Source organism: Dermacentor albipictus, chromosome 6, assembly GCF_038994185.2.
Source record: "Dermacentor albipictus isolate Rhodes 1998 colony chromosome 6, USDA_Dalb.pri_finalv2, whole genome shotgun sequence".
Lineage (NCBI taxonomy): Eukaryota > Metazoa > Arthropoda > Arachnida > Ixodida > Ixodidae > Dermacentor > Dermacentor albipictus.
The window spans coordinates 117,451,888-117,476,821 of NC_091826.1; the positions used below are offsets into that span (position 1 = coordinate 117,451,888).

The 24,934-nt window shown below is 45.7% G+C and overlaps 1 protein-coding gene across 11 annotated transcripts in view; it reads left to right on the forward strand.

Annotated features, from left to right (window-relative positions):
* LOC135916263 (uncharacterized) overlaps nucleotides 1–24,934 on the forward strand; it is a 303,600-nt gene that overhangs the window by 213,854 nt on the left and 64,812 nt on the right. For all 11 annotated transcript variants that reach the window (XM_070520992.1, XM_070520999.1, XM_070521000.1 and 8 more), the window contains 3 exons: nucleotides 5,596–5,722; nucleotides 16,691–16,798; nucleotides 17,197–17,302. In XM_070520992.1, the coding sequence (XP_070377093.1) occupies nucleotides 5,596–5,722; nucleotides 16,691–16,798; nucleotides 17,197–17,302 (341 nt within the window). The remainder of the gene's footprint in view (nucleotides 1–5,595; nucleotides 5,723–16,690; nucleotides 16,799–17,196; nucleotides 17,303–24,934) is intronic.

The following is a 24,934-nucleotide window of genomic DNA, read 5'->3' on the forward strand; positions in this document are numbered from 1 at the left end:
CAGTCACGTTATCTTGACTCTCTAGCGGCGTCAGCGGCATCCAACGGTATCAGTCGGTCGCTGCTAGCGCTGGGGGGATGAAAGGGGGGCGGAGCTGGTTACGAGGTCGACGACAACGCCGACGACGACGCGAAACCCAGGAACGGACGCCAAAGAGCTGCGCTCTAAAAAGAGACGACAAAGAATGAAAGTGTCCAACTCAAGAGACAAGATAGAATTCGCGGACCTCTCAAAACTGATCAACAAGGCGAATATAAGTGATATTCGAAACTATGAAGTCAGAAATCGTATGAAGCCGTAAACAATATACGCAGCCTGTAATCATCGAGAAGGAAACTTAGCATGGCACAAACCAAGGTGCACGCACTGAAAGGATAAGCATTGTGATATCATCAATCTCGAAGGTATAGTAAAATCAGCGAAAGAATATTCAAGTGACTTGCACAGTACCCAGATGAGTTACGATACCACCATCCAAAATAGTAATGAACAGGATACAGAAACTCCTCCTATAATTGGCGATGAGGTCAGGAGGGCCTTGAAAGATGTGAAACGGGGAAGAGCGGCAGAAGATGGAGCAAAAGTCAATTTATTCGAAGATTGGGGAGACATAATGCTTGCAAACGTGGCGGCTCTCTATGCGAAGTGTCTATCGACAGCAAGGCTCCCGCAAAACTGGCATAATGCAAACATTACACCAATCCACAAAGCGGGAGACGATCAGCCTCTCTGTGTGGCTTTCATAGATTACTAAAAGGTATTTGATACAATAGAGATAGTAGCAGACAAATATGCATTACGTTATCAATGAGTATAGGCCGCTTACGTAAATAACTTGGAAAATATCTACAGAGGTTCCACAGCTACCTTAATTCTACACAAAAAAGTAGGAAGATGCCTATAAACAAAGGTTTGAGACAAGTAGACACAATCTCTCCGATGCTATTCACTGCGTGCTTGGAAGAGCTATTCAAGCTATTATTCTGGGAAGGCTCAGAAGTAAGGATCGACGGTAAATATCTCAGCAACCATCGATTTGCCGATGATATGGACGAAGGCCGCTCCCTGCGATCTCCAATTACCCCCGTCCTGCGCCAAGGATTCCAACTAGCACCCTCAAATTTTCTAATTGTGTCGCACCACCTAATCTTCAGCCGTCCTTTACTGCGCTTCCTTCTCTTGGCACCAATTGTGTCACCTTATTGGTTGAACGCTTATCTAATCTGCGCATTATATGACCTACGCAGCGACATCTTTTTAGGTTATTGTCAAATAGAATATCGTCTATACCTGTTTGTTCTTTGATACAAACCACTCTCTTTCTGTCGCTTAAAGTGATGCCTGGCATTCTTTGTTCTTTCGCTCTTTGCGCGGTCGTTAACTTGTTCCGAAGCTTCTTTGTCAGTCTCCAAGTCTCTGCCCCATATGTCAACACCGGTAAAATACAATGATTGCGCACCTTCCTATTTAATGATACAAGTAAGCTTTCAGTCGGGAGCTGGCAATATCCGCCATATGCTATCCAACCAATTTGTATTTTTCTGTGAATTTCCTTCTCATGGTCAGGGTTCCCTGTGACTAGTTGATCAAGGTAAACGTACTCCTTCACAGACTATTGAGGTATACTTATGATCCTGAACTATTGTTCCCTTTCCTGGGTATTCATCATTATCTTTGTCTTCTGCACATTAATCTCCAACCCCACTCTTACACTATCCCTGTTAAGGTCCTCAATCATTAGTTGTAACTTGTCTGCAGTGTTGCTAAAACGACATTGTCATCAGCAAACCGAAGGTTGCTGAGGTATTCGCCGTCGATTCTAACTCCCAAACCTTCCCAGTTTAATAGCTGCAATACTTCTTCGAAGTACGCAGTGAATAGTCCTGGAGAGATTGTGTCTCTTTGTCTGACCCCTTTCTTTATCGGCGTCTTCCTACTTTGGGGAATCTCTGGAGACATTTTCCAGGGTATTTACGTAAGTCGTCTCTACTCATTGATTGCGCAGTGCCTGTATGACTGATGGTATCTTTACTGAATGAAAAGTTTTTTGTAATCTATGAAAGCGATATAAGAAAGCCTATTGTGCTCTGTGGATTTCTCGATAACCTGATTAATCACCCATGGATGTGTCCCATCCTACAATATCCCTTCCTGAAGCCAGCCTGCTCCCTTAGTTGACTAAAGTCCAGTGTTGCGCTTATTCTATAGGAGATTATTTTGGTAAATGTTTTGTATAATACTGGAAATAAGCCAATGGGCCTAAAATTTTTTATTTCCTTACCATCTCCCTTTTTGTGGATTACTACAATGTTGGCCATCTTCCAGTTTTCTGGGGTCCTTGCAGTCGGTAAACACTGCGTATAGACAGCCGCATTTTTTTCTAGCATTATGTCTCCTCCTTCTTTAATTAAATTGATTGTTTTTCCGTCTTCTCCTGCCGCTTTTCCACGTTTCATGTCTTGGAAGGCACTTGTGACCTCATCTTTAGTTTAGTTTAGTTTCTGTATCCTTTTCATTATTGTTTCGAATGGAGTGCTCCTGTGTGCTCTGGGTACTGTATTGGTCAGTATAGAATTCTTGCACTGCTTTTATTATAGCTTCGAGATTGCTGATGATATTACTCGGCTTCTCTGTCAGTGCATACATCTTGGTTTGTCCTATGCCAAGTATCCTTCTCACTTATTTCAGGCGGCGTTCATATCTTATAGCTTCTTCAGTCTTTCTCACGTTATATTTTGGAAATCGGTTATTTTCGCCTTGTTGATCAGTTTTGACAGTTCCGTGAATTCTATCCTAATATCATGAGTCGGACACTTGTATGCTGTGCCGTTTCTTTATTAGGCCGTTGCAAGAGCTACACATGGAAGAGCGTGCCTACTGGTTGCCTTGGCGCCTTGCCTCCCACTTCAGCTGCTGCTTTTGAAGCCAACCCCGTTACGGTTTCATTCAGTACACCTATGTCATCATCATATCATCATCATCTCTCTGTCCTAAGGTTGCATATTTGCTTGCAGGTTCGAGTCTAAATTTGTTTGCGTTCGCCCTTACTGCCTCTAAGTTGACTTGTTTCTTCTTCACCTATTTTACTATTTCACTGCTCAAATTGAGGTGAATCGTAGCCTTCACCATCCTATGATCGCTGCATTTTACGCTACCTATCATTTGTACATCTTGCACTATGCTGGGATCGGCAGAAAGTCTGATCTGATCTACTTCCTCATCGTCGTGACTGGATGTTGGAGCGTAGGCTTGTATTTCCTTTAATCTGCACCTCTTATTAAGTTTGATTACGACTACTGCCTTCCTCTCATTAATGCTGTAGAATATGTAAATGTTCCCCGCTGTCCTTATGGATTAGGAATCCTACCTGGCATTGCCTCTGATCACGAAGTCCTTTATAGCTGAGAACATGGCCCTTATTTAGCAATGAATAAACCTCACCAGTTCTACATCTCTTACTAAGGCTTACAATATCGCAAACAACGTCTGATAGTTCCTCATAGAGTCCTGCTAAGCTAGTCTACTCGAGAGATTTTGACTGTTCCATGTTGACTGGGTCAGCTTCCAATGACGGCATGTCCGGACCCAGAAATTATTAGCACCTTCTGTTGCGTTAGAGGTCTGACCGCCGCCTTAGTCAAATGCTCCGCTGCTGCAAGGGACTAAGGCCATGTTTTAATTGTAGATATCGTCAGAGAGGTTGTGGTCGAATACTACACCAGGGAGGACAATTCCTGATCTGGTAATGGAGAGTCTCTGTTCAAGATTAGTGGACCTTCCTAATATGGTTGTACCTGGATTGGTATAGCCCACTCGCTCTCGGAATATTTCGCTGTTATGAGGCGTCAGTCCAAGCTTGCAGATGTAGTGCACTGGAGAATTTCAAATGCAGATACACCATCGTAAAAAATGAAAAAAAAACACGGGGGAGGGGGGGGGGTGGATTTGAACTTCCCACTACCGCTACAGGGTATCCGACATAGCTGAGTAGGATAAAGCCGCAGGCAGCTGGGCTACCTTGTGGCCAAAAAGTACGGCCCACATGCCCCCACGTGCCTAAGAGATCCACTGATTTGTGCGTCCTTTGCCGATTTTGCGGTTTTGCGGGATTGCGGGTGATAGGATGCACAATATAGTGTCAATTCTTCGTGGTCCTAGCCTCCTGTTTCCCGAATCTGATGCATGCACGCGCTCTTGAACGCGCCTAGGGACACGATAGATGTTCATTGAACTTGAACAGCAATTAACACTTGTGTGTAAAAATAAAAAGGGGAAAGTTTTCAGTGCTTACCGAGAGGCGCCGAGTCGCTATGATCCGCTGGTCGCGTCCTGCTTGTCCCTTGGCGTCCGAAAACTATCGCTCCCTGGTAGCTATTCAGAATGGTGAGTCGTGCCGCCGTATCAATACCGCTCTGAGTCTCGCGCAAAGCAGGCGACCTTGACCGCTCCCAATATCGTCTTCAGCCTTGCTACAGCTTTGGACAGCAGTTAAACTAGAGCTAATGGGACGAGGTAAATGCCACGGCGGGGGGTGGGGAGGGGGAGGTTGAATGACCCCGTAGTTTTTCTGGGAACTTTCTGGGCCATAACGCTAAAGAGTTGTGAATCGTATGCTTCACATAACCTGCAGTGGTGCCTTATTTGAACTGTCGGACCCAGCATTAACATTTCGCGATTGTAAGCCATTCACCGCTCTTTTATCACCACTGCCGCAATACAAATCTTGTGAATAGAAACGAAAATAAGCAAGCAAGACCAACCGCACATGTAGACGAAAGAAATGGATGCCTATATGATCGTGCTGACGGGCTGAAAATCTGTGTGTGAATTTTGCAGCTAGATGTTGTTGCTACTTGACTGTTCTTATTCTTAGCGTGAATACTGCAAACAAGAACCGTCCCATTATTTTTCTCTGTTCCCGTTGTGCGGAAATTTTGTATCCTGAAAGAAAGCGCGTTTCGGCATTTACCACCATTCAATGCTTTAGGGAAAACTACGGGGAATGGGGGTGATGGAAATTTATGACGATGAGCTAAACGAGAACAAGGTGAGAGCGGCCGTTTTGGCTAGTCGGCTTGTCTTTGTCAAGGCACATTTAGGCTCATCCCACATATATTGCATGAAACCCTGCCTGAGGTGTAGTTGCCGTTCGTCTAAGCCACCTTGCTAGAATATCTGATCGAAGCGGAAGTGTTGCTCTGATGTGAATGAGACAACTCATTAAGAGCATCAAAAAGTGGGCATGATAAAGTAAAAAGAGAGATGGTTGCGTGGTCAAATAAACGCCGAGGCAATAGCACATAAAAATATTCCCGGCTATTTATGCGGCTTACAGCGAAATTTCAATGGGTGCCATATAGCGCATTGATCTCTCGTAGTATCCACAGCTTACGCTTGCGTTTACTCTGCTCACTTGTTCGTTCCCTGTTATTCATTTCCTGGAGCATAAATATTTTCATTAAGGTTAGACAAGTGTTGTCAAAGAGGTTTCAATTTTTCTTTCGGGCGGTGCAGTTTCTGTGTACGTACTGGTATCTATAAACAGGCGTGGGAGAGCAGAAAGAAAGTGTCCTTTTATGCGTGCGTTATTTGCAGGAGTTTATTTTTTCTTCCAGCCTACAGTTTCGTATGCATGAATGGGCGCATTTTCGGTACGGGGTCTTCTACGAGTACGGTAAACGGGGAGACTCAATTTCCGGAGATCTACTCATCTGTGGACACGGTGAGCTGCACAACTTCTTTTTGTGGAGTGTACGTGATATTTTCCATCCGCAACTCACTCTCGGAATTCTCTGATAGCAACGCTGGAGTGATGCCCTGTTCGGCGCGCTGGTTGCCTTTAATGTGCGCGTCTTCTGCTCGTTCGTTGTGTTATTCTTTGCTCCTGACCATACGACGTACCATGTTTATGGGCACATTTCACCTGTGACCAGTTGGAAAAATTACATGGCAAATTAGAGACATTATCGTATTTCCTTTCCTAAGAGTCCAAAAGGAACTAGTGTTGTACATACGCATTAATGACTCTAGTTCTTCTAAAATGGTACCTTGAGCGGATTTTACTCAGCTGCACCGTTTTTGCGGATTACGGGAAAAATTAGAGAACTTCATCTGCGCAGCGCTTAATCAGGTTATTCACAAAAATTTCGATGTCTGCACACATACCCGTGGCGCGTCCGTCTTCGGGACAACGCCACATATGGACATTAAATTATCACGGCGAACGCCTGGGTGAACATAGAACGTGCGGCAGAGCGCGCGTATACCGTTAGACATAATATTCCTGGACTGATGCACTGGTATGCGGCCTTGCGATGTCGTGCATGAGTAATAACTGTCCAAAAGACGAGAAGTGGTGGTCGTCCTGCCGAATGCTTTGGCGCAAACATTTTAGAACGTCTGCCTTCGTTGTTTCTCCTTTAGTCACCTTAGAATGGCGCGCCGAAGCTATAGCACAAAAGAGAAAGGCGTGTCAACCATACGTATATGGAATACATACTGCGAGTATATGTAACCAGTTAGCGTTCCGATCGCCCAGAGACAGGCGACGGGGGTGCATCGCCATTTATGAGTCACCCCCACCGGCAGACGCGTGGTGGCAGTAGGAGTCTCCTCATTTTCGTTTCTGTCATGCTAGGGACATGTTTAGCATATATGATACGCCATGCAGTACGTCATAATACAATGCAGCAAACTCACAACCAAAGCACAATCAACATCGTCGAACGCACATACATCCGCTGACGAAATCCTTGGCCGCCCCTTGAAGCGCCTTTCGCGTTGTAGAGCGGAATACTAACTAATCATGAATAATTATAATTAGAGCATCTAACACCAATTACCTTTCCCAAATGCTGTCAATTCCAGGTCTCTTCATAGAAACTCGGGCACATTTCATACCGCGTTCTGGTTCCCTGTTCGTCCCGTCGGAAACAATATAACCACCAATGAGTCAGCGTTTAATCGTCGTGCAAAAGTTATGTGTACAAAACTTAGCCCATCTTTTTTATTTCCATAAACATTGGCAGCTCTGCATTTGGTTAGCACGTCATCGTACGATGTTCTTATTGCACCCCAGCATCGTCTGTCGCGTTTTGTTGCGGGGGAAATACCAAAACAACCCTGTGTATAGATATAAGTGTTCCCAGGTTGTTGGAATTATTCAGGAGACCTCCACATAGGAGTGCCTTATTATCAGATGGTGACTTTTATGCGTAAAGCATCAAACTTAATTTAATTTTATTTACTGTGGAGAGGCAGGACTCCTTTATTAACTATTGAAAAGAACCTGCAAGGAGGTAATAACATCATCATCATATCTTTAAATCAAGACCTAAAAGACAGACCTATATTATTAGACCCATCCCATTGAATAAAAGACGTATTAGTGTTTTCCCCTTCCTGAGGATGCCTGGATAATACGAAACTAAATACCACGTGACATGACCGCTTGTGCGTCATGACAGCACGGCTCGCAAACATTCCGCATATAAACGAGCATAGCATTTACCCGGTTGTGCTGCCGCTGCGCCTTCTTAACGCTTTCATGAACCGCCATGCGGGAAGCACATCGCTGGCGTAAATCTCATAGCCAACGCCTGCGTCACCGCCCTATCGCCATTTAAGCGGTAGCACAACCTGCTGACTTCGGAAAATTGTCGAATATTGAACGGCCTATACCTCCTTTGGAATAGCGCCGGCAGCAAAAAGACGAGGAAAAACATAGTGCCAACCAAGTGTAGACGCTGAAGAAGACAAGGCCGACGAACACGAGGCAAAAATGGGAGTTCTAATGATTCATTGGGTAAATTTTGATTACATCCGTGTACTCTGTATCTTTCCGTCTCCGCTTTCGTATTCGTTACTCACTCTTGTGATATCTTAATATTATCGCATTTAACGCGCAATTACGTCGGCGTTCTTTTGAATACGTTGACCTTGTCTTTGACACCTGGCTGAGCCTTCTCTTGACAGAGAGGCCAGGGGGTAAAAATTGGAGACGGTGTGGTCTATGGTTCAATGTGGTTGATTTTGGTCGTTTAGAGCTACTTACCGCCGTAACATCAATTTTACCTACAGTGGGACTCATTCTCTCTTCTCGTTGACACGTCTCCAACTGCCCGCCGGGAACCATCACCTTGCGCAAGCGCTGTTTATTCCTAGAAAACCAGCTCCGTATTCCAAATGCGTACCATGCGGTATCTTTGACTCAGTACAACGTCATCTACGGTGGTGCACCCTTTGCAGGGGTAAAAGCTCATTGCGATTAATTTAGGTGTCTGCGTATACATCGCGGATCTCGGTGCTGTTCTTTTAGGTGCTGTTCAAATTCGCCGAAATATGTCGTGTATCTAGTCGCGTTCATGGCCGCATGCGCAAGCTTCATGGAACCTTGCGCAGACGAGTTTTGTGTCTTCTTTCTTTTTTTCGCCTCAGTGCTCCCTTCAGTTGATAGGCGGCGTTCGTGTTGTCCACTTCTCTACTCTTGCGTCCTGTCTGCAACGCCTCAGCTCTTTTTTGCATTATGAATCCTTACCAACTAGTTCAGCTTTCTGTCGTTCTAGGTGTCTCCCCCGTTCCACCTGTACCAGACGGTGACTACGTCGTATCTCCTAATCCGGATGTCCTGGTCTCGCATAACGTCGCTTTCCCTGACAATGTCGTTGTCATTTCGGACAACGCGTCCGGCCATCCCCTCGTGAACTTTGGACTCTGTACATGAGTACTCCGGCGCGGAATATCCCTGGCTCAAATAACGCCAGCCAGAGACTACCACATTTCGGCTTTAACTTGTGACAGCTCCTCGTGTTCAAGTCCTGCATCACTCCCTGTCCCTTCAGACTTGAATGCCCTAACAAAAATGATTCCTCCCGACCTTCCTCCCCAGCGTACTCAAGAACTACGTTGCCTCCTTGCCTCATACAGCGACATATTCGACCTAGGAGAATGCACTCTAAGACAAACATATGTCGTAAAACGTCGAATAAATACCAATGATGCGAGCCCGATCTATCGGCGACCCTACCGCGTCTCGCCTACTGAGTGATATATCTTCAAGCACACGAAGTTGTCAATCTGCTTTCTCGAGATATCATTCAACTTTCTTGCAGCCCGTGGGCATCCACATTTGTATTAGTTAAAAAGAAGGACAACAGTTTGCGATGTTGCGTCGTATATCGACACCTCAACAACATAAGAAAGAAAGACGTCTATCCGCTACCACGCATTGACGATGCCCTGAATTGCTTGCACGAAGCACAATATTTTTCCTCAATCGGGCTTTGCTCTGGCTACTGGAAAATTGCCGTCGATGACATGAACCGCGAGAAGACAGCTTTTATTACTCCCGATGGCCTGTATCAGTTTAAAGTGATGCCTTTCGGTTTATGTAATGCCCCGGCCACATTTGAACGAATGATGGATGCCCTCCTACACGGTTTTAAGTGGTCCATCTGCCTCTGTTACCTGGACGACATGATCGTTTTTTCTCCGACTTTTCAGGCACACCTCCAGCGCCTGTCCACGATCCTATCTGTTTTCCGTATGGCGGGGCTACAACTAAATTCGTGCAAGTGCCACTTCGGCCGTCGTGAAATTTCTGTGCTCGGGCATCTCGTCGATTCTTCCCGCGTACGCGTTGATCACAATAAAATTCGGGCAGTCAAACACTTTCCCGTGCCTATATGTGCCAAGGATGTTCGCAGCTTTTTGGGCCTTTGCTCCTACTTCCGTCGGTTTGACCGAAAATTTGCGAACGTTGTGCGCCCTCACAATCAGCTCCTCAAGAAAGACGCTGCATTCATTTGAGGCCCTGAGCAAGCTGGTGCTTTAACCGAGCAGATTGGTCTACTTACGTCCCCGCCAATTCTCGCTCACTTTGATGCGTCGGCTCCAACAGAAGTCGGTACCGATGCCAGTGGTGACGGTATTGGAGCTATCCCGGCGCAGAAACAACAAGGGCGAGAACGTGTTATTGCCTACGCCAGCCGCCTTCTTTACTCTTCGGAGGGCAATTCTATCCCCGAACGCGAGTGTCTGGCTCTCGTTTGGGTAGTAGGTAAATTCCGCCCCTATTTGTACGGCCGCCCATTCACAGTCATCACTTATCACCACGCTCTGTGTTGGCTTTCGTCCCTCAAAGATCCATCAGGCCACCTTGGCCGCTGGGATCTGCGCCTTCAAGAATACAACTATTCAGTTGTTTACAAGACCGGCCGGTTACATCAAGATGCGGACTGCTTATCGAGCTATCCTCTCGACCCTCCTGATGTTTCTGCGGCCGGCATACCTGTCACCGTTCTCTCTCTGGCTGCTTTTCGTGACATTGGAGCCGAACAACGTCGGGACGCCTCCTTGTAACACCTTATTCAACGGCTCACTTCAACGACGCCTGATCCTTCCCTTCGCATATTTGAACTTCAAGATGGTATATTGTACTAACATGCGCCCGGAGGGCCCTGCCCGAATCTTCGTTGTGCCTGAGAATCTGCGTCAGATTTTCTCGCACAGCTTCATGATGTACTGATTGCAGGTCACGATGGTGTGTCACGGACTTATGACCGCGTTCGCCGGAGCTTCTTTTGGCCTGGTCTATACCATGACGTCTGTGGATATGTCGCTGCGTGCGGTCTTTCTCTACGACGCAAAAAGCCGACCACACGCCCTGCATGTCGCCTTCAACCACTTGACGCACCATCAGAACTATTCTTCCATGTATGTGTTGAACTTTTAGGCCCTATTCTTGCGTCTGCTTCGGAAAACAAGTGGATTGCTGAAGCAACAGACTACGCCACCCGACATGCAATCACACGGGCTCTTCCGACAAGCTGTGCAACCGAAGTCGCGTACTTCATCCTAGAAAACGTCATCTTTCACCACGGCACCCCTCGACAGCTCCTCACCGACCGAGGTAGCTACTTTCTTTCTGAAGTTTTCAGCTTTCTACACATTCTGCACAGGTGCGCGACTTACTACTGCTTACCATCCCTAAACAAACGGTCTAACCGAGCACCTTAACCGCACCCTTACTGACATGATCTCCATGTATGTCTCTGATGACCATCGCGACTAGGACGTTACGCTGCCGTTCGTTACTTTCGCGTATAATTCGTCTCGCCTAGATACCGCAGGCTTCTCTCCATTCTTCCTCTTGTTTGGCCGCGACCCTCTGTTACCTTTGGACGCCGTTCTGCCTGCTAGTCTGAATTCCACACGCGAGTAAGCCCTTGAAGCCATCCTCAAAGCACAAGAAGCACGCCATATTGCCCGACGTCGACTTGTGGAGTAGCAGGACAATCAGCGGCGCTTATATGACGCCCGCCATCGTGACTTCCATTACACACCGGGCGCCATGATTCTTCTTTGGTCGCCGTCGCGACTGCTTGGCCTCTCGGAGAACCTACTTTCACGCTACTCTGGCCCTTACCGTGTCTTGGGTCAAGTAACTGACGTCACGTACGAAATCAGCCCTCTTGAGCCAACCGTGGCTCATCAACGCTCCGAAGTGGTCCACGTCGCGCGTCTTATGTTGTATCATTCTTCCGCCTCCTAACCAGCACCGAGCCAGTGCTTCAGCCACCGGGGGTCATGTGACACGCTGACAAAGAAAATGTTTGAAGCCTTGTCGGAAAAGAGGCTCTGGACTTCGCGTGCTGTCTACCATGTTGTCAGCTGCTGCAATTATTGTTTAATATCTTGTAAATATACGTGTGACTGTTTTTAACCCCTTAATAATATGTTTGATCTTGTCCTCCTCTGATATTGACATGTTCACCCGTTTGCAAAGGTCTACAATGTCCTCTATGTAGCTCGTGAAGTTCTCTCCGGCCTCTTGGGATCGTGTGCGCAAACGTTGTTCTGCACGAAACTTTCGTGCTGCTGGCCGACCAAAAACTTGGGTAAAGCTGGTCTTGAAGACCAACCACGCAGTGTGGTCGGCTTCATGGTTTAGAAACCAAAGTTTAGCAACGTCCGTAAGATAGAATGCGACGTTTCTCAACTTGGTAACATCGTCCCACTGGTTATGGGCACTCACTCGCTCATAAGAGGAGATCCAATCTTCAACGTCTTTGTCATCTGTGCCGGAGAAGATAGGGGGATTTCGCTGACGCAAGACACCTGCACAGACCAAGATGGCCGGCGCCGTTGGAGGAGTTGGAAGAGCGCATGTGTCGTCGGGCGTGATGGGGGTAGAGGGCGACTCATAATAGCACTCATAATAGAAAGATGTGCCCCTGTGTCGATGAGTGCCGTGACAGGATATCCATCAACGTCAACGTCAAGAAGGTTTTGGTTCGTGTTTAACGTGTGCAGAGGATTTGAGGGCAGTGTCGACAACGCAGCTTCACCTCAAGAAGCTGCAGTGCCTAGTTTTCCGGCTGGGCCCGGGATGTTATAGGCGGCGAAGAGAAGCGGCGGGGTTGGGGCGAACGGGATTGACGGCGTTGAGGTGAGGGCGAGCGGCTGTAGTGAAGGTTCGGAGCAGGAACATCAGCGGCAGTGGATTCACGGCGGGTGGCATAGAGGACAGAAGGTCCAAAGGTGCGGGAGTAAGTGGCGGCGTATGTCCGAGGAGGTGGAGGCCATCGGTTGCGGCAGTGACGAGCGATGTGGCCTATGCGACAGCAGTGGAAGCAGATTGGTCTGTAAGGGTTTGGTTCAAACGCACTCGGAATTCCGTGGCGAGGACGGGGATCGCTGACCTCCACCAGAATGTTACGTGTAGGAAGACACAGACAAAAGAGGTTATTTACAGACTATTTACACTAGACGGGAGCCAGAGCGCCAGGCCGACATTCACTCGCGCCAACGGCACAGACCCACATCGTCGTCGTTCTCACGGCGGCTCGTCTCATGCGTATCTACCGATAATGTCGTAATAATATTTACCATGGTATTTACCTAAGCGGTCTCTACTCTTTGATTACGCAATGCCTCTATGACTGTTGGTATGTCTACTGAATCAAATGTTTTTGCGTAATCCATGAAAAGCATATAGAGAGGCTTACTGTACTCTGCGGATTTCTCGATTACGTGATTAATGACATGAATGTGATCCATTTTACAGTATCCCTTCCTGAAGCCAGTTCCCTTGGTTGACTAAAGTTCGGTGTTGCCCTTATTCTATAGGAGAATATTATGGTAAATATTTCATATAACAATGGGAGTAAGATAATGTGCCGATGATTTTTCAGTTCTTTAACGTCTCCTCTTTGTGTGGATTAGTATAATGTGTGCATTCACCCAGTTTTCTGAGACCCTTGCAGTCGGTAGACAATTCCTATAGGGAGCCGCCAGTTATCTAGCATTATGTCTTCTCCATCTTTGATTAAAACGAGTGTTATGCAATCTTCTTCTGCCGCTTTTCCCTGTTTGATATATTTCAAGGCCCTTCTGACTTCATCTTTAGTTATAGGAGGAGTTTCTGTATCCTGTTTCTTATTCTTTCGAATTAAGTACTCCCGACTCCTCTGGGTACTGTACAGGTCAGTAGAGAAATCTGTGGCTGCTTTTATTACACATTCGAGATTGCTGATGATATTACCCTGCTTATCTTTCGGTGCATACATCTTGGTTTGCCGTGTGCCAAGTTTCCTTCTCACTGATTTCGGGCTGCGTCCTTTTTTTACGGCCTCTTCAGTCTTTCTCACGTTATAATGGCGAATATCAATTGGGCACTTTCTTTGCGTGTAATTTCTTTATTAGGTCCTGTGTTACATGGGAGAGCTTCCCTACTGGATGCTTTGCCGCCATGCCTCCCACTTCAATTGCGGCATCTGAAGCCAGCCTCTTTACGGTTTCAATCATTACGTCTATGTCGTCATCTCTCTGTTCTAAGGCTGCATATTTGTTATCATGTACGAGCCTAAAGTTGCCTGCTTTTAACCTTGTTGCTTCTCTGTTGACCTGTTTCTTCTTGACCAATTTTACTGTTTCTCTGTTCAAAGTGAAATGAATCCTATGATCACTGCGCTTTACCCTACCTATCACTTCTTCACCCTGCACTATGTTTGATCGGCAGAAAATATGAAATCAATTTCATTTCTAGTTTCACTATTAGAGCTTTTCCACGTCCAGTTTCTCTTGCTACGCTTCCTGAAAAGGGATGTTCATTATTCTCAGCTTATTTCTTTCTGTGAATTCTCCCGGCATCTCTACTCTAGCGTTTCAACAATCGACGTCGTAGCGGACAATTGCCTGTTCACTCAACTGCCTTCCCCTACTTCAAAACTGAAGTCTACCATGACTACTGTACACCGAGTTTAGACTTTTCTCATCGCTAGTTAAACATCTTCAATAAACTAATCTACTTCCGCATCGTCGTGACTAGATGTCGGAGCCTAGGCTTGTCCTGGGTTCAATCTATACCTCTTATTACCTCTCTTTACCTCTCGACTACAGCTACCCTCTCATTAATGCTGGAGGACTCGTCAATATTCCCTGCCATGTCCTTAAGGATAAGGAATCCTACCCCTTATTGGTTTTTATCACGGAGACCTCTGTAGAAGGGGATATGGCCATTATTTAGCAATGTATAAGCCTCACCAGTTCTTCTAATCTTGCTAAGGCCGATAATATCCCAAGTTACATCGGACAGTTCCTCAAAGTGTCCTCAAAGCGGCACTCGACAGAGTTCGGCTGTTAAGGGTTGACAGGGTCAGTTTTAAATGGCGGCCTCTCCCGACCCAAGCATTCTTAACACCTTCCAGGTCTGACTGCCAGTTACAGGTCTGACTGCCGCCTTGGTCAGGTGCTCTGCAGCTGCTGGGGAATGAGGGCCATGGTTTATTTGTAGATATCGTCAGGGAGGTTGTGGCCGAATACTACACCAGGGAGGCCAATTGCTGTTCTTGTGAAGGATTGTCTTCGTTCAAGCTTGTTGGGCGTTCCTAATTTGGTTACACCTGGATTAGTGTAGCCCCCCTCACTCTCGGCATCTTTCGGGGGTGTCAGGCGTCACTACAAGCGCGCAGATGTAGTGCACTGGAAAATGTCAAATGCAGATACACCATCGTACAAAAAAAGCGGGGGCAGGGATTCGAACTTTTGACTGCACCAATAGAGCATTCGACATAGCTGAGCAAGTTAGTCACGCAGGCACCAAAAAGTACGGCCGACATACCCTTATTTGTCGAAGACATCGGCTGATTTGTCTGCGCTTTACGCGTTTTGCGGTTTTGCGTGCTTGCGGGTCATAGGTTGCGCTATATAGTGTCCATTCTCCGTGGTCCTCACCTCTTGTTTTCCGAATCTCACGCATGCACGCAGTTTTGAACGCGCCTAAGTACACGATATATTTTCGCTGAATTCGAAGAGCAGTGAACCCTTGTGTGCAAAAATGAAAAGGAAAAAATTTTCCCCGCTTGCCTAGTGGCACTGAGTCGCATTGATCCGCTCGTCGCGTCTGCTTGTCCCTTGGCGTCCGAAAACTAGCGCTACCGGGTAGCTATTCAGAATGGTGAGTCGTGCCGCCGTGTCAATACCGCTCTTAGCCTCGCACAAAGCCTGCAACCTTGACCGCTACCGATGGTGTCTTCAGACTTTCTACAGCTTTGAACAGCGGCAATGACAGGGAGGAAAGGGGGTGGTAGCTGACCCCGTAGTTTTCTGGGAACGCTGTGGGAAATGCGATGTATTTGGGAATTGTATGCCTAATTTGCCCTACAGTGGTGTCTTCTTCAAATCAAACATGGTTTGAACAATTCGCGCGTGCAAGCAATTCACAGCTCTGCTACCTACGCGGTCGCAATAGAATCTTCGGGAATACAAACGAAAATACGGCAGAAAGGATAACTGCAGATGTAGAGGAATGGAATGGACGCAAGTACGATCGTTCTGATGTGCTGAAAATATGTGTGTTAACTTTACAGCTAGGTGTTGTTGCTACTTGCTCTTCCTTATTCTTTGCGTGAATACTGTAGACAAGAACCGTCCTGTTATTTTTCTGTGTTCTTGTTGTGCGGAAATTTCGCATCCTCAATAAAGAAAAGCCCGTTTTGGCATCTGCCACCATTCAAAGGACGCTCTATGCCGCTGACTTTGCACAACCAGGGAAAACATGGGGAATGCGGGAGATAGAAACTTAATACGATGAGCTAAACAATAACAAGGTGAAAGCAAAAGCCAGCGTTTCGGCTGGTGGACGCGTCTTTGTCAAGGCACATATAGGCTCATCGTACATGTATTGCATGAATACCTCCCTGAGGTGTCGTGAAGGTTCGTATAAGTCACCTTGCTAGATTATGTGATCACAGGGGAAGTAACGCTCTGATGTGAATGAGATCACTCGTTAAGAGCAACACAATGTGTGCATGATAAAGTAAAAAGAGAGGTCATTGCGTTGTCAAAAAAAAAACGCGGAGCTCCTCGCACAAAGGAATATTCCCGGCCGCGTCTACGGTTAAAAGCGAAATTTCAACGGGTGCCATATAGCGGATTGATCTCTAGTGGTATCCACAGCTTACGCTTGCATTTCCTCTGCTTACTTATTGGTTCCCTGTTATTCTTCATTTCCTGGAGCCCTAATTATTTTCATTAAAGTTGGACAAGTGTTGTCAGAGACGTTTCATTTTTCTTTCGGGTAGTGCAGTTTCTGTGTACGTATTGCTATTTATGAACATGCGTCGGTGAGCAGAAAAAGAAGTGTACTTTGATGCGTGCGTTGATTGCACGACTTTATTTTTTCTTCCAGCTTACACTTTCGTATACATGAATGGTCCCATTTCCGTTATGGGGTGTTTTACGAGTACGGTAAACGGAGAGACTCAATTTCCGGACGGCTACTCCTCGGGATGCACAAGTGAGCAGCACAACTTCTTTTTGTGGAATGTCGGCGACATTTTCCATCCGCCACTCGCTCTCAGAATTCTATATTAGCACCACTGGAGTGATGCAGTGTTCGACGCGCTGGTTGCCATTAATGTGCGCGTCTTCAACTCATTCATTGCGTTATTCTTTACTCACGACCATACAAAGCACCACGTTTATAGGTACATTTCAGTGCCTATATTTCAGTGCCATTTCAGCCCTAAATATTTCCTTTAAAGTTAGACAAGTGTTGTCAAAGAGGTTTCAATTTTCTTTCGGGTGGTATAGTTTCTGTGTACGTATTGCTATTTATACAGATGCGTCGGAGAGCAGAAAAAAAGTGTGCTTTTATGCGTGTGTTGATTGCACGACTTTGTTTTTTTCTTCCAGCCTGCTCTTTCGTATGCATGAATGGGCCCGTTTCCGCTACGGTGTGTTTAAGAGTACGGAAAACGGGGAGACTCAATTTCCGGAGACCCATTCCTCGGGGGCCACGGTGAGCAGCACAACTTCTTTTTGTAGAGTGTCCGCGATATTTTCTATCGGCAACTAACTCTCGGAATTCTGCAATAGCAACACTGGAAGGATGCAGTGTTCACTGCGCTTGTTGCCCTAAATGTGCGCGTCTTCTACTCATTCATAGTGGTATTATTTGCTCCCGATCCTACTATGCACCACGTTTGCGGACACACTTCACTCATGACAAGGCGGAAAAATGACATGGCAAATTGAAGACAATATTGTCGCAGCCTATTAGGAGACGGGAAAGTCGGCGAAGAGGACGTGTAAAAGCACTTTTATGAGAGGAGTCAACGCGACGCCGTTGTCGTCTCTGTTTTTCCACTCGCGCGCCACTTCAGCGTCGTTCTCATCGCCTGGCACATACCCAAATCTACAAATCTTACTAAGGCTTAAAATATCGCAAACAACGTCTGATCGTTCCTCAAAGCCTCCTGTTAAGCTACTCTGCTCGAGAGAGTTTGACTGTTCGATGTTGACTGGGTCAGCTTCCACTGACAGCATGTCCGGACCCAGAAATTCTTAGCACCCTCTGTTGCGTTAGAGGTCTGCCCGCCGTCTTGGTCAGATTCTCCGGTGCTGCTGGGTACTAAGGCCATGTTTTAATTGTACATATCGTCAGAGAGGTTGCGGTCGAATACTACACCACGGAGGACAATTCCTGATCTCTTGAGGGAAAGTCGCTGTTCAAGATTAGTGGACCTTTCTTATATGGTTGTACCTCGATTAGTATAGCCCCCTCGCTCTCGGAATGTTTTGCTGTTGTCAGGCGTCAGTCCAAGCTTGCAGATGTTGTGCACTGGAGAATATCAAATGCAGATACACCATCGTAAAAAATGGAAAAAAAAACACGGGGGAGAGGGGGTGGATTTGAACTTCCGACTACCGCGACAGGGCATTCGGCATAGCTGAATAAGATAAACCCGCAGGCAGCTAGGCTACCTTGTGGCCGAAAAGCACGGCCCACATGCCCCTACGCGCCTAAGAGATCCGCTGATTTGCCTGCTCTTTGGCACTTTTGCGGTTTTGCGGGATTGCGGGTGATAGGATGCAGGATATAGTGTCAATTCTTCGTGGTCCTAGTCTCTGGTTTCCCGAATCTGACGCTTGCACGTGGTCTTGAACGAGCCCAGGTACACGATATATTTTCGTTGAACTTGAACTGCACTTAACACTTGTGTGTAAAAATAAAAAGGGGCAAGTTTTCAGCGCTTACCGAGAGGCGCCGGGTCGCTATGATCCGCTCGTCGCGTCTGCTTGTCCCTTGGCACCCGAAAACTAGCGCTTCCTGGTAGCTATTCAGTATGGTGAGTCGTGCCGCCGCATTAATACCGCTCTGAGTTTCGCGCAAAGCAGGCGACCTTGACCGCTCCCAATAGTGTCTTCAGCCTTGCTACAGCTTTGGACAGCAGTTAAAGTAGAGGTAATTTATTTTATTTATTTATTTATTTTATTTATTTTATTGTACCCTCAAGACCGAAGTATTACAGAGGGGAGTGGAAACAAAATATACACAAATAAATAAACAAAGCAGCAATAAACAACAAATGTGATTAGTTAATTGCATCCGGGAGTAATGATGTCTGATAATGCCGAAGGAAACTTTGAGTTGTCCTTTATTGCGACAACTGCGCCGGGAAGGTGGTTCCATTCCTGAGAGGTCCTAGGAACGAATGATTCGTTGCAGGTTCTGGTGCGGCACTGAATGATTCCAACCTTGTGGCTATGGTCGATGCGAGAGGAAATGTAGGTAGGAGGTGATATTAGATTATCGCGTAGGTAGGAATTGTGGAAATATAGTTTATGAAATAAAGCAAGGCAAAAGCACTTACGCCGGGCTGAGAGAGGAGCAAGCAGCAAAGAGTTTTTCATGGCAGTTACACTTGATGTACGGCTGTAGTTGCTATGAATGAAACGTACGGCATTGTTTTGGATTAGTTCGAGTGATTGAGTAAGGGTTTCGAGGTGCGGGTCCCAGATGGATGAAGCGTACTCCATTTTACTCCTAATAAGTGTTTTGTATAGAATTAATTTTAATGATGTAGGAGCAGAAGAGAAGTTTCGGCGGAGATAACCTAGCATGCGATTAGTATTGCTAATTACGTTATCGATGTGCAACGACCAGGAAAGTGATGAGGTTATGTGGACGCCTAGGTATTTATACGAGGTTACGACCTCCAGGGGAGTATCATTAAGGTAATAGTTCGGCGGAGGAATATGGCTGCGAGTTACTCACTTACGTTAAGTTGCATTAACCATTCGTCACACCAGTTAGAGATAGCGTTTATATCGTCCTGTAAGAATTTGTTATCAGATTTGTCCGAGATTTCACGGAGGATAACACAGTCATCTGCGCAAAGGTAAATGTTAGAACAAACGTCATTGGGTAAGTCGTTAATGTAAATTAAAAAAAGAAGAGGGCTTATAACAGATCCTTGGGGCACACCAGAGTCTACAGGATTAGATGAGGACATATGATTTTCAACCACGACATACTGTGACCGATTAAAGAGAAAATGTTCAAGCCATGCAAACAGGTGAGGATCAAGATGAAGTTTACTAAGTTTAAATAGAAGTAATTTATGGCACGCTTTGTCGAAGGCCTTGGCGAAATTAAAGAAAACACAGTCTGCGAAAGAACCTTTGTCGAGAATAAGATGAAGGCTGTGAGTAAAAGAAAGAAGTTGGGTTTCACATGACAAGTTTTTTCGGAAACCATGTTGTGCTTTTGTAAAAAATGAATTATTGTGTAAGTGCTTAGCTAAATGTGAGTACAGAATATGTTCAAGAACCTTGCAAGGAATGCTTGTGAGGGAAATGGGGCGGTAGTTCAGCGGCGAATGTTTGCTACCGGACTTATGAAGTGGGACCACCTTCCCGACCTTCCAATCTGTAGGTAGCCGATGGGTATATAGGGATTGCTGAAAATTTTTCGAAAGCAGAACAGATGAATAAACAACAGTATTTTTCAGGAATTTCGCGTTAACCAAATCAGCACCAGGACTTGATGACAACTTAAGACCTTTAATTACATTTTCGACCCCAAGAGGTTCAATGATAATAAAGTCCATAGGTGGGTAATTGCAAGACTCGAGCGTTGGAAGCACAGGGTTACTACATACGATAAAGTTGTTACAGAACACAGAGTTAAGGATATGAAGACATACATCTTCGGGCACCGGTGAACCGCTGGAATCAATCAACGTGATTGAATTATCTTTGGAAGGGTTAATAACACGCCAAAACCTTTTAGGGTCATTCGCAAGCATTGTGGGCAAAGTGTGTACTTTGAATGTCTTTTTGGCAAGTTTAATAGCTTCTGTGTAAGTACTATTTGCCTCCTTATAAGCGTCCCATTTCGATGCCAGTGAACTTTTATTGGCTATTCGATACAGTCGTTTTTTTCGGTTTGAAAGCCTTTTTAACTTGGAATTGAACAAGGGTTTCTTAACATTGCAGGATATTATGCTTGATGGAATAAACTTGTCGGTGAGCTCATGTATCTTATTTTTGAAAACGGTCCAGTTCTCATCAACCGTGCGATCATCAAATTGGCTTAGGAAAGGATCAAGAAAATTAGGTAGATGAATATTAATATCGTCAAAGTTTGCCCTATCGTAGTGGTAAATTATTTTTTTTTCAACAATTGGTTTTATCACAGGAGATAATATGTTGAAAGAAAGACCCAGGTGATCGCTTAAGCCCGGTAAGCATGAAACATTGGTAACTATGTCAGGATGAGAGCATAATATTAAGTCAAGGAGGTTAGCGGCGCTTTCCGAGATCCTCGTTGGTTCTAATACTAATTGTGTTAGGGAAAACAAAGAGCAGAGATCAAGAAAGTCGTTACTTTGCGAAGAAAATGGATAACAGTGCGGAGGTCCAGTAGTCCAGCATATGTTTGGGAAATTGAAATCCCCCAATAATATGATGGGGTTCGAAGGATGCCGCAAAGTAAGGGTGTTAAGCACATCGTGAAGCTCAGTGGTGAAAGTGGATGGGTAGGATGGAGAGCGGTAGCAGACAACAATCGTAATTTTACGGTAACCGATATCGACGCACGCGCACACAACTTCCAGGTTACAGTATAAGTGGACTTGATGACCTTGCAGGGATATTGAAATAGCGGGTAGTACGCCTCCGCCTTTGCGATTAGTGCGATCGCAACGGAAAGTGTGAAACCGAGACAAGTCAAAGATTTCACAATCTTGCACATGGGGTTGTAGCCACGTTTCTGTTAATGCAATGATACCAGCATTACAGCTATCGATGAGCGATTCTAGTTCCACGCGTTTGCGAAACACACTTCAAGCGTTTCCAACAAGCACGGAGACTTGTGGTGTTAAAGATACGCCAATGCCCTTTGCGCATTGCTATGTAGCAGGATGATGACGCAGATTGCCAGGTGCGCTTGCGTGATCTGGAACACTACTTTTAACTTGCTTAACGCTGTCAGTTGTTGAGTCATACATAAAACATTGATTATCAATGAAAAGCTTGTTAAAACGTAGTTTAAATGAGGGGGAAATAGGTTGGTTTTTAGCAAATTCGAGAAACTTTTTTCGAGCGAGCCTTGTCGCAGGCGAGTAGTACTCAGTTACTGAAATGTGACTATTTTTAAGCTTGCTGCGCGACGAAAGTACGCTCTCCTTAATTTTGAAATTTGTTAGTTTCATTATAACCAGACGACATTTTGTGTTTGAAAAAGTCCCGATTCGATGCGCCCGTTCAACTGAGTTTGGTGGCAAGGCATTTCCCATAGCTGACGACAGGGCATCCACGGTTTTTTGTTCAGTTTGCAGCCATGACTCATGGGAATCGGGTATGCCGTGAAAAACCAAGTTATTCCGCCTTGACCTGTCTTCCAAGTCGTCTAAGCGCGAGACTATGGTGTCCTGCTGCTTTTTTGACCGTTCAGCGCTCTCTTGAAGTATGGCGATATCTTTGGAAAAATGTGTCTAAGGCTTCAGATTTTTTCTCAAGTGATTCGAGACGGCGGAAAATATCAGTTAGCTTGCCTTCGATTGCGTTTTGGCTGGCTTTCACATCCTTCATATCTGATTTGATTGAATGAGACGAAGTAAATGGCACTGCGGGGGGGGGGGGGGGGGGGAGTGTTGAATGGCCCCATAGTTTTTCTGGGAACTTTGTGGGCCAAAACGCTAGAGAGTTCTGAATTGTATGCCTCACCTACCCTGCAGTGGTGCCTTCTTTGAACTGCCGGACCTGGCATTAACATGTCGCACATGTAAGCAATTCACGGCTCTGCTATCACCGCTGTCGCAATACAATTCTTGTGAATACAAACGAAAATGAGCAAGAAAGGCCAACTGCACATGTAGTCGAAAGGGATGGACGCCTATACGATCGTTCTGATGGGCTGAAAATCTGTGTGTTAACTTTGCAGCTAGGTGTTGTTGCTACTTGCTTTTTCTTATTCTTTGCGTGAATACTGCAAACAAGAACCGTCCCATTATTTTTCTCTGTTCCCGTTGTGCGGAAATTTCGTATCCTGAAAGAAAGTCCGTTTTGGCATCTGCCACCATTCAACGCTTTAGGGAATAAATACTACGGGGAATGGGGGTGATGGAAATTTATGACGATGAGCTAAACGAGAACAAGGTGAGAGCAGCCGTTTTGGCTAGTCGGCTTGTCTTTGTCAAGGCACATGTAGGCTCACCCCACATGTATTGCATGAAACCCTGCCTGAGGTGTAGTGAACGTTCGCATAAGCCACCTTGCTAGAATATCTGATCAAAGGGGAAGTGATGGTCTGATGTGAATGAGACGACTCGTTAAGAGTATCTATAAACAGGCGTGGGAGAGCAGAAAAAAAAAATGTACTTTTATGCGTGCGTTGATTGCACGACTTTATTTTTTTCTTCCAACCTACACATTCGTATACATGAATGGGCCCATTTCCGCTACGGTGTCTTTTACGAGTACGGTAAACGGGGAGACTCAATTTTCGGAGATCTACTCCTCTGGGGCACGGTGAGCTGCACAACTTCTTTTTGTGGAGTGTCCGCGATATTTTCCATCCGCAACTCACTCTCGGAATTCTCTAATAGCAACGCTGGAGTGATACCGTGTTCGGTGCGCTGGTTGCCTTTAATGTGCGCGTCTTCTGCTCATTCGTTGTGTTATTCTTTGCTCCCGACCCTACTACGCACCGTGTGTGTGGGCACACTTCACCCGTGGCCAGTTGGAATAATGACATGGCAAATTAGAGACATTATCATATTTGCTTTCCTAAGTGTCCAAAAGGAACTAGTGTTGTATATACGCATTAATGACTCTAGTTCTTCTAAAATGGTACCTTGAGCGGATTTTACTCAGCTGCACCGTTTCTGCGGATTACGGAAAAAATTAGAGAACTTCATCTGGGGTGCGCTTAATCAGGTTATTCACAAAAGTTTGGAATTCTGAACACATACTCGTGGTGTGCCCCTCTTAGGGACCACTGCACATGTGGACATTAAAATATCACGGTGAATGCGCGGGTGAATATAGAACGTGCAGCAGAGCGCGTGTATACCGTTGGACATAATATTCCTGAACTGACGCACTGGTATGCGGCGTTGTGATGTTGCGCATGAGTAATAACTGTCCAAAAGACGAGAAGTGGTGTTCGTGCTGCCGAATGCTTCGGCGGAAACGTTTTAGAACGTCTGCCTTCGTTGTTTCTGCTTTACTCACCTTATACTGGCGTGCCGAAGCTATAGCACAAAAGCGAAAAGCGTGTCAACCATACGTATATGCAATACTTGCTGCGAGTATATGTCACCAGTTGGCGGTTCTGATCACCCAGAGACAGGCGACGGGCGTGCATCGCCATTTGGGAGTCACCCCCACCGGCAGACGCGTGGTGGCAGTAGGAGTCTCCTTATTTTCGTTTCTCTCATGCTAGGGACATGTTTAGCATATATGATACGCCATGCAGTACGTCATAATACAATGCAGCAAACGCACAACCAAAGCACAATCAACATCGTCGAACGCACATACATCCGCTGACGAAATCCTTGGCCGCCCCTTGAAGCGCCTTTAGCGTTGTAGAGCGGAATACTAACTAATCATGAATAATAATAATTAGAGCACGTAACACCAATTATCTTTTCCAGATTATCTCAATTCAAGGTGGCTTCATAGAAACTGGGGCACATTTCATATCACGTGTTGATTTCCTGTTCCTCCCGTCAGAAACAATATAACTACCAATAAGTCAGCGTTTAATTGTGGTGCAACAGTTAAGTGCAGCAAACTTAGCACATCCTTTTTTTTTGGCCATAAACACTGGCAGCTATCCATTTGGTTAGCACATCATCGTACGATGTTTTTATTGCACCCCGGCATCGGCTGCCGCGTTTGGTTGCGGGAGAAATGCGAAAACAACCCTGTGCTTTCATGTAGGGGTATTCAGGTGGTTGGAATTATTTCGGAGACCCCCACTTCGGCTTGCCTTATAAGCAGATGATTTTTACGCGTAAAGCATCAAACTTAATTTCATTTACTGTGGAGAGGCAACACCCGTTTAATAATTACGTAAAAGAACCTGCAAGCAAGTAATAACATCATCATCATCATCATCATTTTATATCGCCACTTA